Here is an 11035-nt window from a genome sequence, read left to right on the forward strand (position 1 = left end):
ATTTTCCCAGCCAGCTTGCCTTCACTCACCCTCACCCGTGAGATTGAGGATGAAGGCACTCAGTGGCGAACCCAGAAAAATATTTCAGGAGGGGTTCTGGGGACTTTACACGGGGATGAGAATTTCACCCTCGTTTTTCTCTCTATGTACTGCCAATTGGTACGACTACGCCATTGAAGACACTCATGAAGTCCCTCATAAGTGAGTTGGCTCAGCTATGTATCTAATTAACTAATTAAGCGCAATATACACTACATCCGTAACGTGAAGGTAGGCCTACTTAGGGCTATACTATGGATGCGGGACTATAGGTGCGAGTCAGGACCTCCCCATCTCCTCGCATTTGTTCAGCGAGCGGACGGATAATGTGGCTAATTAATGGGGTGTTCCATCCAAGCTTATCTGTTGGGATTCATTCTAGAACATCACCAGAAATCCCATAAGTGTCACGGCCTGCTCGTAGGAAACCAAACGTTGATATCACTCGATCCCTTCCGGTCAGCATATTCAGCTATCGAGTTATCGCCTGTCTGTCCTCCGACTGCATCAAAGGGAACGTCGTTGAGAGTTAACTTATCAGTATAAAGGCACAAAGTCATGCGCAAAGACAGAAGGTATACGGTCGAAGGTGTACGTTATCGTTGGTGTTTTCATGGTTTGTTCGTGGAAACACGATATGGTACAACCAGATTTCACGGTGCCGAAGTGCATGTCGCCATACTTGAAACGGTTGTTGTGTGACCTGTCTTGTCTGCAATGAAGCCACAGTAACCGAACAACAATCAGTCTCGACGATCAGAGCCTCAAGGTAAGAATATTTTAATTCTCCAAGCAACACGTATTAACTTCTGAAAAGTCTTTGAAATAATCTCACGAGGACGTGTCGCTGACGCTTTCTTCTGCAGATGCAGAACTTTTCTAACACACGATCAGCGATACAACTGGACTGACCGTAATATCGATCACATCGACTGATGCTCCCGTCAACAGATACATTACCACTAGAACGATTTACTCGTAACGTTGCTTCAAAAATGGCGCCCGCAGGAGACGTCTCAATTGTGACCAAGTAATGACTGACATTATTCCGAAGTTCTTCTGGCGAACTGTAAGCAGTCATGACGTCCTTGACTCTATTCAATGTTAGAGGGTAACATATTCGCACATTTAACCAGCTATTAATCTCACGAACGAGAGTTCGTGCCATTCCCAATACGTCTTGCGGAGGTACCTTGTCCGTTTCAACAGCTTCGCAGGAACAGTAGTGATGCGCTATCGAAGCATCACTGCAAGTTCTCGACTCCGGTATCTCGTGGAACAAACTCAAGCCGCGCTTCGTCTTGGAACCCTCATTGGGGAATTGGAGGAACTCCTTAAGCGTTGCGTGGACATCGAAATGAGTCGTTAAACGGTCCTGGTTCGTGGCCAAGTTCTTGTTCAATATTTGGTGGCCGTCCAGGAACCACTTGGGCAGAGAGAGGAATGCAAATGGCTGTCTGTCTTCGAACTTTCCGATCAATGTTGTTCTAATAGTTCCGAACCGAAGGCCATGATCACTCAAGAAGACTAGTAGTGTATTGTTGAGTTGGTCACTTATCTCATCGAAGAATCTCCTTAGAGGGGCATCCACGTAACCAGCGTGATTTATAAAATTATGAGTGATGTCAACGAGGAACACGAAAGCGAAAAAGGGACGATGTCTCATTCTTTTCACGAAACCACTCAAATAATGGAGGTACATGTCTGTCTGAAGCGTTGGTCCAAGACACGCAACATTTTCCACGATTAAATTCACGAGATGCGATAACCTCACGGCTATAGTTGCAGGTCGGAGGTAGTAGTCAGTCGGCGCGACGTGGAAGCCGTTGGCTAAATAGTTAAATAGTCCATAGACAGGATTTTCGTCAAGGTAAAGAGTCCTATATCCGTGGCTCGCGTACGACTTCCAGATGAGGTCAATGTCGTCGTAAAAGTTGTTTTTACTTAATTTGTCAACTTCATCTCCCGTTAGTCCGGTAAGCAAGGCACACTGATTGGGAAAGGAGTTGTCGCCGACTTTGTTGTACCCGTTCAGCTCGAAGGCGTGTAAATGGTCCCGGATGAAGTCCGCTGTTAATGGTAGATGCCTCCGAAAGTTGAGGTACGACACAGAGTCCACGCCCAACACCAGGACACTCATATTGTGATATCTCGTATGCGACATCAACCGAGATCGATCTTCGACATCCTTTTTCAGTATTGGATTGAGAAGAAATTGCTCGTGAAACACCCGCGTAGAGTTGATCGTTGAACAGCTCACGAAGAGGAATTCCTTTCGAAGAGGACGACCAAATTCTAGCGGATTCTCCGGCCCAAAGGAGAATGCCGCATCTGGAACAGGGAGCGAATAATTCTCGAAAATCTCTTTGTACTTGCACATTAATTCGTTGGTAGCGATTTTATGGATCGACAGAGCTTGTTCGTCAATGTGCGGTTGTCCGGCGTGTATGTGGATGAAGTTGGGTTTTCCGGGACATTGGATCGCTTTCACCTTCTCGATGAGAGAAGCTACACTTGGGTGGAAGGGATTGAACTTTCGCATGTTACAGCCTCGTGTCCGTATGCGGTAGATGGGAGGCTGAGCAAACCAATGGCTGTCCACGAAAGGAATAACATTCTGGAGTTTCAAAACGATTTGGTATGATATGACGATGAATCCTGCGGTTAACAGAAGAGTGCTGTACATGTACTTGAGATATTTATCCACCCCGAGTCTCCATAGCGAACCTGAAATACACAAATTTTGAGCATCATGCATAGATATGCGCTTGCACATCGTAACTCACGCATATATTGGTTGACTTTTTCATTTTTTTTAGGAATACCTTTCTCAAATTCCAACGTAAAGACAAATCGTATGTACTTATAATATGGGGTGCTACCGAATCTGCTCGGGGTCAACGTCGCACTACACCTGCAAGTATTTATGAATGTCGGATTCTTCAGCAGAAATGCTGTACGAAAATGTTGGTTTCGTGCTGGAGTGCAGCAAGAACACCTAAGACTGAAAGACACCACCGACGCAGTCAAGCACTCCGCATATAGACAAGGACTGTGCGCTCGTCTGTGTCAGTTATGTCTTTCAGTCCTGTGTGTTATTCCTGCAGTCCAGCATGGAGTCGTATTACCAACGTGCCGCGTCAATACCACTGAAAATGTTGGTGTCGTCTTCCTGTTTGGGCCCAGACTCAAGCTTTCGCCATTATACGGAGTCTGTCCACCAGCTGGCCTACATATGCATCTACTTCCTGTCATGCACGTCTTGTACACCGAAAAAGTAAACATATTACATGTGGCTCTTGACGAAACGGTTGTTACAGCACGGCACAAGGACTATTCAGTGCCATCCCTGTTCTCTTACCTAGTGTAGCCATGATTGGAAAGCGGAGAGCTGCACCAAAGAACAAAGGAAAGAAGGAAGGCGAGCATGCACCAGCAGCCGCCAAATACCGCGCCTGACCTCTTCTTCTTCTTGTTCTTCTTCTTCAAGGGAGATTGGCCAGAGCAATGGAACTGACTTATGACATGACTATGCCAAACTGGACGGAGGATGTGATGGCGGAGATATGGAAGCACCTTCTTCTTCTTCTTCTCCCCAGGAAGATGGCCGCGATCCGCAAGGGAGATTGGCCAGGGCTAATTCAGTATGATATGAGTGTGACAGTGACACTAAGGGCTAGAACCGGTTGGAGCCGGCAACGAATGAGATGAGATTATCTGCGATGACGGGATTCCATTTTCCGGTATGGGACGCACCGAACGAGAGTAATGCGCATAATGAGAGAGGCACGCTAAACCTTAGCAGTGGAAGGGTGAGGGACTGTAGGCGGAGGCGGCGGTAGGTACTACAGTCGAGAACAAAATGTTGGAGGGTTTCGTCGTGACCGCATTCAGGACACCCTGGGGAAGGTTGCACCCTACTGCGATGGAGGTAAAAGTTAAGCGGGAGGGCAAGACACCGAAGGCGCGTCAGAGAGACTTCTGCACGTCGAGAGCGGCAATAGCGCGGGTTCCAAGCAAAAGAGAGGTGTTCATAGCCGAGGCGGGGAGGAGGCCGAGCAAGGGATAGATAGCGTTTGTAACGGGCACGGACAACGGCAGCAACCGGCGGGAGGATAGGAAGCACGGGGCCGGACAGGGCCATCTTCGCCAGGGTGTCAGCGGCCTCGTTGAGCGGGAGCCCACAATGGCCTGGAACCCAGGTTACAATGAGGTGTGATATGTGAGAGGGGGCGAGTGAGGCCAGGACTGGGAACAACGAGCTATAGCGACAATCCAAGGCCGATACCACAGATAAGGAGTCGGATATGAGAAGTGCCTTACAGAAAAGCGGGGGCACTTTGAGTAGTGCGAGGACCATTGCCAGGAACTCGCTCTCGTAAACAGGTGTATAGTCGGGCAAGCGAATAGGAAAACGGGCGTCAAGTTGCGGGATGACAATACCCACACCGGCCCGCTCGTCCGAGACAGATGCATCAGTTGCGATGATGAGGTGATCGGAGAACCGAGAGAAATGGCAAGTCAACACAGTATGCACCTGTATGCTAAATTCGATTTCGTCTCTTTTTCTTCCTTCTTTCTTTCCTTCCTTACTTCCTTCTCTCTTCCTTGGTCCATTGGCCTTGATCCGCAAAGAGAGATTGCTCAGGGCGTTACTCGTGACGTTGCCCACCTCTGTGAGGCCTACAACGGCGAGCCCTTTCATCGTCACCACCACCGCCATGCGTAGGCCTAACCGACCTACCAAACGAAGGCGTAACTGACGTAGGCCTATACCAGCTACTTACACAGTCCTACACGTATGCCTAAACCAAACAACCAAAGATTGCCGAGGGACGTCCGAAAAAGTCCAAACGTCGTTGTCCTCACATGATGTCCTGTGGACGTTCGAAGGACACATACCTCAGACATTATTTCTACCTCCAGGAATTAATGTACGTCGGACGTGTGTGTGTGAGCTTTGTAAATGGACGTTCTCTCGCCGTATCTCCCCATGATGTTCGGCCGTAGCTGTTTCAGGAATTGTCCGCATCAATCGTGAATCATTCTCCCATACATTTTCTGCGGCGCAAACGGGACTGCTGACGTTCTACCTAGAGTCACTCTAGATAGAGTCAGTCCTAGAGTCTACCTATAGAGTCACTCTATAGTTCTACCCTGATGACAGTACCTCGACGGTACCTGTCCCTCGGCTCGGCTGTGAAATTGCAGTCACCATTTACTCGAGACAATAGGTGATGCAAAAGAAAGCCGTTTCTTCAGCACTGTGTCTTCTTGCTCTACAAAGGCTATGTATGTGACACCTTGGCCATATAACGGTTGCCTTTATTTTTTCAACCTTTGTGCACGACACAAAATCAGAGCGACTGCAGTCGAGTCTTATCAATGGCAGTGACAAGCGCCTCTCGAAGTGGCCCGTAGAGGACGCTGATAGAAGCCACCTCGATGTTGCTCTTAACTTGTTCTTCGAAACCGTGCTTCCGTTCACTGTTCAGGTCAAGAGATCTTGAGAAAGACAGGCGGAAAGACAATGGCAAAACGGTCCACGACTTCAAGGTGGGTGGAGACCCTGCCATCAGGTCAAGAAAAAAGCATTAGAAGTATAGTTATGTATGTAATACTTGCGACACTTATCAGTCCATAAGGACAGAAGAAATGAGACAGACCAGATGGCTATATTATTACGCACTGAACACGTCGTGCGCAGAACAGAATTGCACGCATTGAATTGCTTATTCAAACTGATTGCACGTGCAATCAGTTTGAATAAGCAATTCAGCAAGCAGCAAGCATTCAGCAAGCAGTCTTCACATGGTACCATGTGAAGACGTTCTCATATGCAACGACACGTTTACATTCAATGGCAGCACCAGGAAACGAATTACATCTGACAATCTTCAACTCATTTACGAACTGATAAAGTGTCGCCAAATCCAGTTCGTTCCCACTTTCTAGAAAACCCACGCTCATTTTCATAGTGAGCACGTGAATTTAAACCATGTTCGAACTGACCAGGCTTTCGTAGCAATTCGATAAACCCCTTGGACTGAACTAAGGTCGCTTCAACGTCGACGCTCCTATTGGTGCCAGCCAAGTTCTCTCCTCGGGCAGAACCACTGTACGACATTTTCAGACCTTCCAGAGAGATGTAACATCCCAAGATTGTGTCCAGACCCTGACGCACTGGTCCACAGTCGCCTACCCTTCGAAGTCCTGGTGGTGCGGACAAACCGCTCATCTTGCCGTCGTGAAACTCGGCCTTGAGGTCACGATTCGTCAGTCCAGTCTTTTTCACCTTCAAGTTGAAGCTTTCAAGTGCGTAGTCCTCCAGTCTGCGGGTATATTGCGGTAACACCACCGTCAAACAGTTGTCCAGGAAGTTACTGGTCAGGATCTCCGGTTGGCCCGCTGTAAACGGTTGTAAAGTTCAACGTACGCAGCCATAGCTCGGCATTACGGGCCTCCAACCTCACGATCACAATCATCTCATAAGGCGTGAGTTGAACCGCGTCTACGAACACGTGAAGGTCGACATGGCGTATCGGTAAGCTCGATCATGCCGCATATTATAGTGCACTCACCGGATAATAGCACACTTGTGAACAGAGCAGGATCTGGTGAGTGCGCTAACGAACTCAGGCACAGAGCATCTTATGTGGTAGAGGAGAGTTCATTTTAACATATTTAAGCAATTTTCACCATCGCACTCGACGGGCTCGACGCTTGAGGCATGTACGACCTTTGCAAAATCTGTGCAAGATTGCAGAATCTTATATTGCAAAAAAATTCGAAAACTTGCGCAGACTTTGCAAATTTTGTGCATGCTACAAGCGCCGAGTTAGATGATAAAAACTGCAGAAGAATGTTAAAATGAATTCTCCCATATCAGATAAGAGGCTTCCTAACATACTCCGTGCCTTACGTGTGCCATAATCTCTGCTCAAAGCGACATAGGTTTTTGCCAAGCACTGCATCTTTGAGGGGCTCTGCATTCCATCAAGTTCAATTTCGTTATCAAAGACCAATGTTTTGTTGCTTTCCGTGTCATAAGGAACTACCCCAAAAAATGAACGTACAATTCCAGGGGACAGGAAAGGGGGGGGGGGTTGAGCGGCACCTCTGGATCATTTGGCGTGGAATTGCCCATCATCATTTCACAGCCTCAAATATCCCAAGCAGCACAATGTACTGAAAGTCGAGTGCAATAGGGGTGGACGGTATGTGTCTTATCGATGTTCTTTAGTTTCTCGAGTCTGTTCAAGGCCTTCCACCTACCCGTCCACCCCTATTGCACTCGACTTTCAGTACATTTTGCTGCTTGGGATATTCGGTTGCGCGCTTGACATATTTTCACATCGCAATCCGCACGCCTGGATGTCGCACACCGTGCTACGAGTAATATCTCGTCGGCTGCGATAATGTAGTTGGGTATCATCATTATTATATCTCTTAGCTGATAGCACAGAATTTTGTTTCTTTTTATCGTATCTTACACATCGATACTGCAGTATGGGAGATTTCCAGAGGAGGACGTGCATGGTGCTAATCGCCAAACGACACAATGCTACAAGAAAATATTTTGATTTTGATTTCACGAATAACATGGGAAGGCTGCAGTCGTGACAGGGCTGTGTAAATAAACACTTGAAGACAGATTTTTGAAGGCTCATGTCACGCCACTTGTCATTAGCCGTGTACCCCTGGATTCCACTCAGTCGTAGTTATGTGGTCCCCAGTATTTTGTGACACTAAAATCTTCCGCAGCCAGAGATTGCAAAAGATATGTAACAGCAATGATGTAGCACTCACCACTAAATGCCCAGAGAACAAACATGAAAACTGTAACTGTAACGGCCTTCATGGTGGTCCTTCAATTGAACCCTTCAAACTGCGAAGGAGAAATTCGGTTATAGTAAACGTAAACAAAAACGCTTACATACGGTTTGTTGTATACAGGAGAATGTATCGCAGTTTTCGAATACCACTAGAGGTCTGCTTCGGAATCACCTTATCAGCTGTCCACTCTGTTCACACACTCACAGGCATAGCAGTTATATGACCAACTACATAAATTACCGAGAAGGGCAAAGGTCAGTTGTTACGCATCACGTTAAATAATTTTGTCAGTTCTACCGTGTAGCACTGACAAAATTATTTAACGTGATGCGTAACAACTGACCTTTGCCCTTCTCGGTAATTAAACGGTAACGAAACGGTAATTAACGGTAAACGGTAACGAAAACACCGCTCGTTCACTCACGTCTCCAGAACCGTTGATGTTACACATCCCGTTCAAGTCGTCGTCTTCTTCTTCTTCTCAAAAGACTGCCGTGAGCCGTGATTCTTCTTCTTCCACCTCAGATGCCGGCCAATGGAGATTGGTCAGGACGACTTAGTCCTTCTTCACCTCCAAATATACGTTTGTACCTTCTTCCTTTCTTCATGGTGTTCGGTGTCCAAAAACCACGTCCTCCCAGTTTTTCGTTCCTTATTGCAGAATTGGACGTAAAAAAAAAAAAAAAAGAAACACCCGCAAGACTTGGTCCCGGTTTTCGGAGGAAAAACAAAAAGTGCAGTTTGATCAGTTCTTGACAATATCTGAATACGTGAAATGGACCCCTGAAGTGGCGCCCAGCGTTGCTGCCTTCTTAGCTACCTGCGGCCGCTTTTGAGTCGTCCTGCCCGCAGCTGGTGTAGCCTGACCACCTAACCCCCACCACCGTCCCCGTCTCTACAACGCCCGCCCGTCCCCCTGGAACTATATATTATCCCCCCCTCTCATACTCCTGGCCAGTCGCCCTGTGTGGCTAAGGGCCATTTCCTTTGTGGCTGAAGAAGAAGAAGATATCTGAATACGCATACCCGAGATAATCGGTGATGGAGGAAGGGTTTATGGGATGGAGGGGATGGGATGGAGTCGCCGAAGATGACGTCGGAGAGCAAGGGTAATGTTGCTCAAATGGGGTAAGAACTTTCCACGCTGGTGGCTTATGCAGGGCATTCGAGTACGTACTATGTGTTGAATAGTTTCATTAGATGCCTCGCATTGCTGGCATGCTGGAGATGGCGAGAGGTTAATTCGGTGAAGCCAGCTGCGTGTAAAGGTAGAGTCAGTCCGGATGCGGTGTTGAACAGTGGCGGTGACCCTGGTGCAAGAACGTACGGGAGATGAGAGAAGGGCGGGCTTGGGAGATGGCACATCTGGTACCGGTGCCGGAAGAGGCTATTAGGAGAGGAGGCTGACGATGAACTTGGTGTTATTTTCTGGTGGGACTGGGAAGGTGGAATTTGGGTAAGAATGAGCCTCGCCTGCTAGTCTGTCGGCTTGCTCATTGCCAGGAATGCCAACGTGGGTGGGAACCCATTCAAGTGTCATGTTTTTGCTTGTTCTCGAGCAAGTTGTATAGGGCCCCGCGACTGCAATTTACGGGTTGTATACGGGTGTCGAGATCAGATAGTTTGCGTAGGGCGGAGAAGGAATCAATGAAGATCACAACGTCATCGGAGTTGAGGGAGGAGGCAGCGATAGATGCATGCAGAAGAGCACATAGCTCTGCCGTCGTTGAAGGACCAATGTGAGTTCGAGTATGGGATGTAATATGCACTTTGCGAGGAGTTGAAGGCCACAGATCCATCTGTGTAGATGTGTACATGGTTGCGGTAGTGCAGGGCGTTACAACGTGAAACAATAGTCTGTGTTCGTTTCTCTCCTTGAAGTCCACGAATAGCGAGACAAGTGGCGGGAGTGGGATCTTTCCTGGGTCCTTGCTGGTCAGTTTTCCGTTTCTCGGTGATCTTTCTGGGATATGCATTGGAGACGTTGGTGATGCTTGTATTGAAGCATTTCTTGATTTGTCTCACGATAGATTGCGCAAACGAATAGCGATGGAGCCGTGCAATGGAAGTACATACAGCCTTTTCAGCGTGGATGCTGACAGGATCGGCTTTATAATCTCCAACAAACACGGCACAGAATTGACTGGATGAGGTAGATTTATCCTCTTGTAAAGTCACATCCATGTGGCGAGATGGAATGCAAAATACTTTTTAAAAAAGTTCTGCACTGTTCCAGCTGTTTCTTGTCAGTAGGGTATAAGGTGGGGCAAGACGAGACATTTTCAACTCGACGCTGCCTGTCTCAGAGACGCGTTGCGTTTGGAACTTTACTCATTGGAGGCTCTGCATGTTCGCTTTATTGGTGTATGTGTTGAAGAGTGAGAAAAAATAAAATAAAAATCAGTTGCTTCTGCCTGAAATGTAAAGACCCGTCAAAAAGGCGCGATTTTCTGTACTCCTGTCTCTTGCTTTCTGCGCAGCGGGGTTTCGCAGGCTTGTACAGCCAATGTAAGTCCACATTCAATTTCTTTATTCATCCATCTAAATACACGCAAAACAGTTTTCCGACGTTGTACAGAAGAAATTAATTCATCCGATGATATGCGCGGGGGAAGACGCGGTAATTTGTTGTAAATTAAATTAAATGCAATTTAAATTAAATGTAATTTAGAAACGGATAAGTCAACTATTAGGTGCCTTTGTGCTTGTTCATCGTGTATTTCATTTCTGCATATTGCCTAGCATTTTCCAGCAAATTTTCCTGTTTCCTAGGATATTTCCGGCAAAGCAGAAGCGCACGCAAAAGCGAGTGACCAAGCGACACGTAAGATTGGCGGTGCCTCGTCTGCAAAGGACGGTGGAGTAAAACAGCACCGGGCTCCCTGTGGTTTCAGTGCACAGCATAGATGCGGTGAGCTCACGGGGATTGTGTGCATGGGGATTCACGTGCTTCATTCATGTATAGTTCATTACTGCGGCGTGTGTCATCTTGCCCCACGCGATGTGTGTCTTGCCCCGAGGGTTGGGGCAAGATGAGACAATTTCTTGTTCTGTGTTTACCTTACATCGGCCACGTCCGTTCTGCATTTACAGGACAGAAGCTCTAGACCCCTGAGAATACGCCTATCGCTATTTCCTTTTCAGAAACATGGAAAATAAA

The 11035-nt window shown here is 47.3% G+C and overlaps 2 protein-coding genes across 3 annotated transcripts; both read right to left on the minus strand.

Annotated features, from left to right (window-relative positions):
- Nucleotides 1-814: 814 nt before the first annotated feature.
- Nucleotides 815-3498, minus strand: LOC135387616 (uncharacterized). Its single transcript, XM_064616727.1, has 2 exons — nucleotides 3401-3498; nucleotides 815-2766 (listed from the first exon to the last, which is right to left on the minus strand). The coding sequence occupies exons 1-2, from the start codon at nucleotides 3411-3413 to the stop codon at nucleotides 842-844; spliced, it is 1938 nt and encodes a 645-aa protein (XP_064472797.1). The 5' UTR covers nucleotides 3414-3498; the 3' UTR covers nucleotides 815-841.
- Nucleotides 3499-5348: 1850 nt separating this feature from the next.
- On the minus strand, nucleotides 5349-8405 carry LOC135387615 (uncharacterized). 2 transcript variants are annotated; one of them, XM_064616725.1, is made up of 4 exons: nucleotides 8300-8405; nucleotides 7849-7927; nucleotides 6052-6447; nucleotides 5349-5608 (listed from the first exon to the last, which is right to left on the minus strand). In XM_064616725.1, the coding sequence occupies exons 2-4, from the start codon at nucleotides 7898-7900 to the stop codon at nucleotides 5397-5399; spliced, it is 660 nt and encodes a 219-aa protein (XP_064472795.1). In that variant the 5' UTR covers nucleotides 7901-7927; nucleotides 8300-8405; the 3' UTR covers nucleotides 5349-5396. The 2 variants fall into 2 exon arrangements, with proteins under 2 accessions (XP_064472795.1, XP_064472796.1); XM_064616726.1 differs by lacking the exon at nucleotides 8300-8405 and adding an exon at nucleotides 7980-8101.
- Between the last annotated feature and the right edge of the window lie 2630 nt (nucleotides 8406-11035).

The sequence above is a fragment of the Ornithodoros turicata genome, chromosome 3, assembly GCF_037126465.1.
Source record: "Ornithodoros turicata isolate Travis chromosome 3, ASM3712646v1, whole genome shotgun sequence".
Classification (NCBI taxonomy): Eukaryota; Metazoa; Arthropoda; class Arachnida; order Ixodida; family Argasidae; genus Ornithodoros; species Ornithodoros turicata.

Bases quoted from the DNA above. Each gene is read 5' to 3' on its own strand.
- LOC135387615 (XM_064616725.1), bottom strand. From the start codon at position 7,900: ATGAAGGCCGTTACAGTTACAGTTTTCATGTTTGTTCTCTGGGCATTT. The intron at 6,448-7,848 runs GTGAGTGCTACA...AACCGTTTACAG, and splicing joins TGTTCTCTGGGCATTTAGTG to CGGGCCAACCGGAGATCCTG. The intron at 5,609-6,051 runs GTCAGTTCGAAC...ACCTGATGGCAG, and splicing joins CGAATTGCTACGAAAGCCTG to GGTCTCCACCCACCTTGAAG.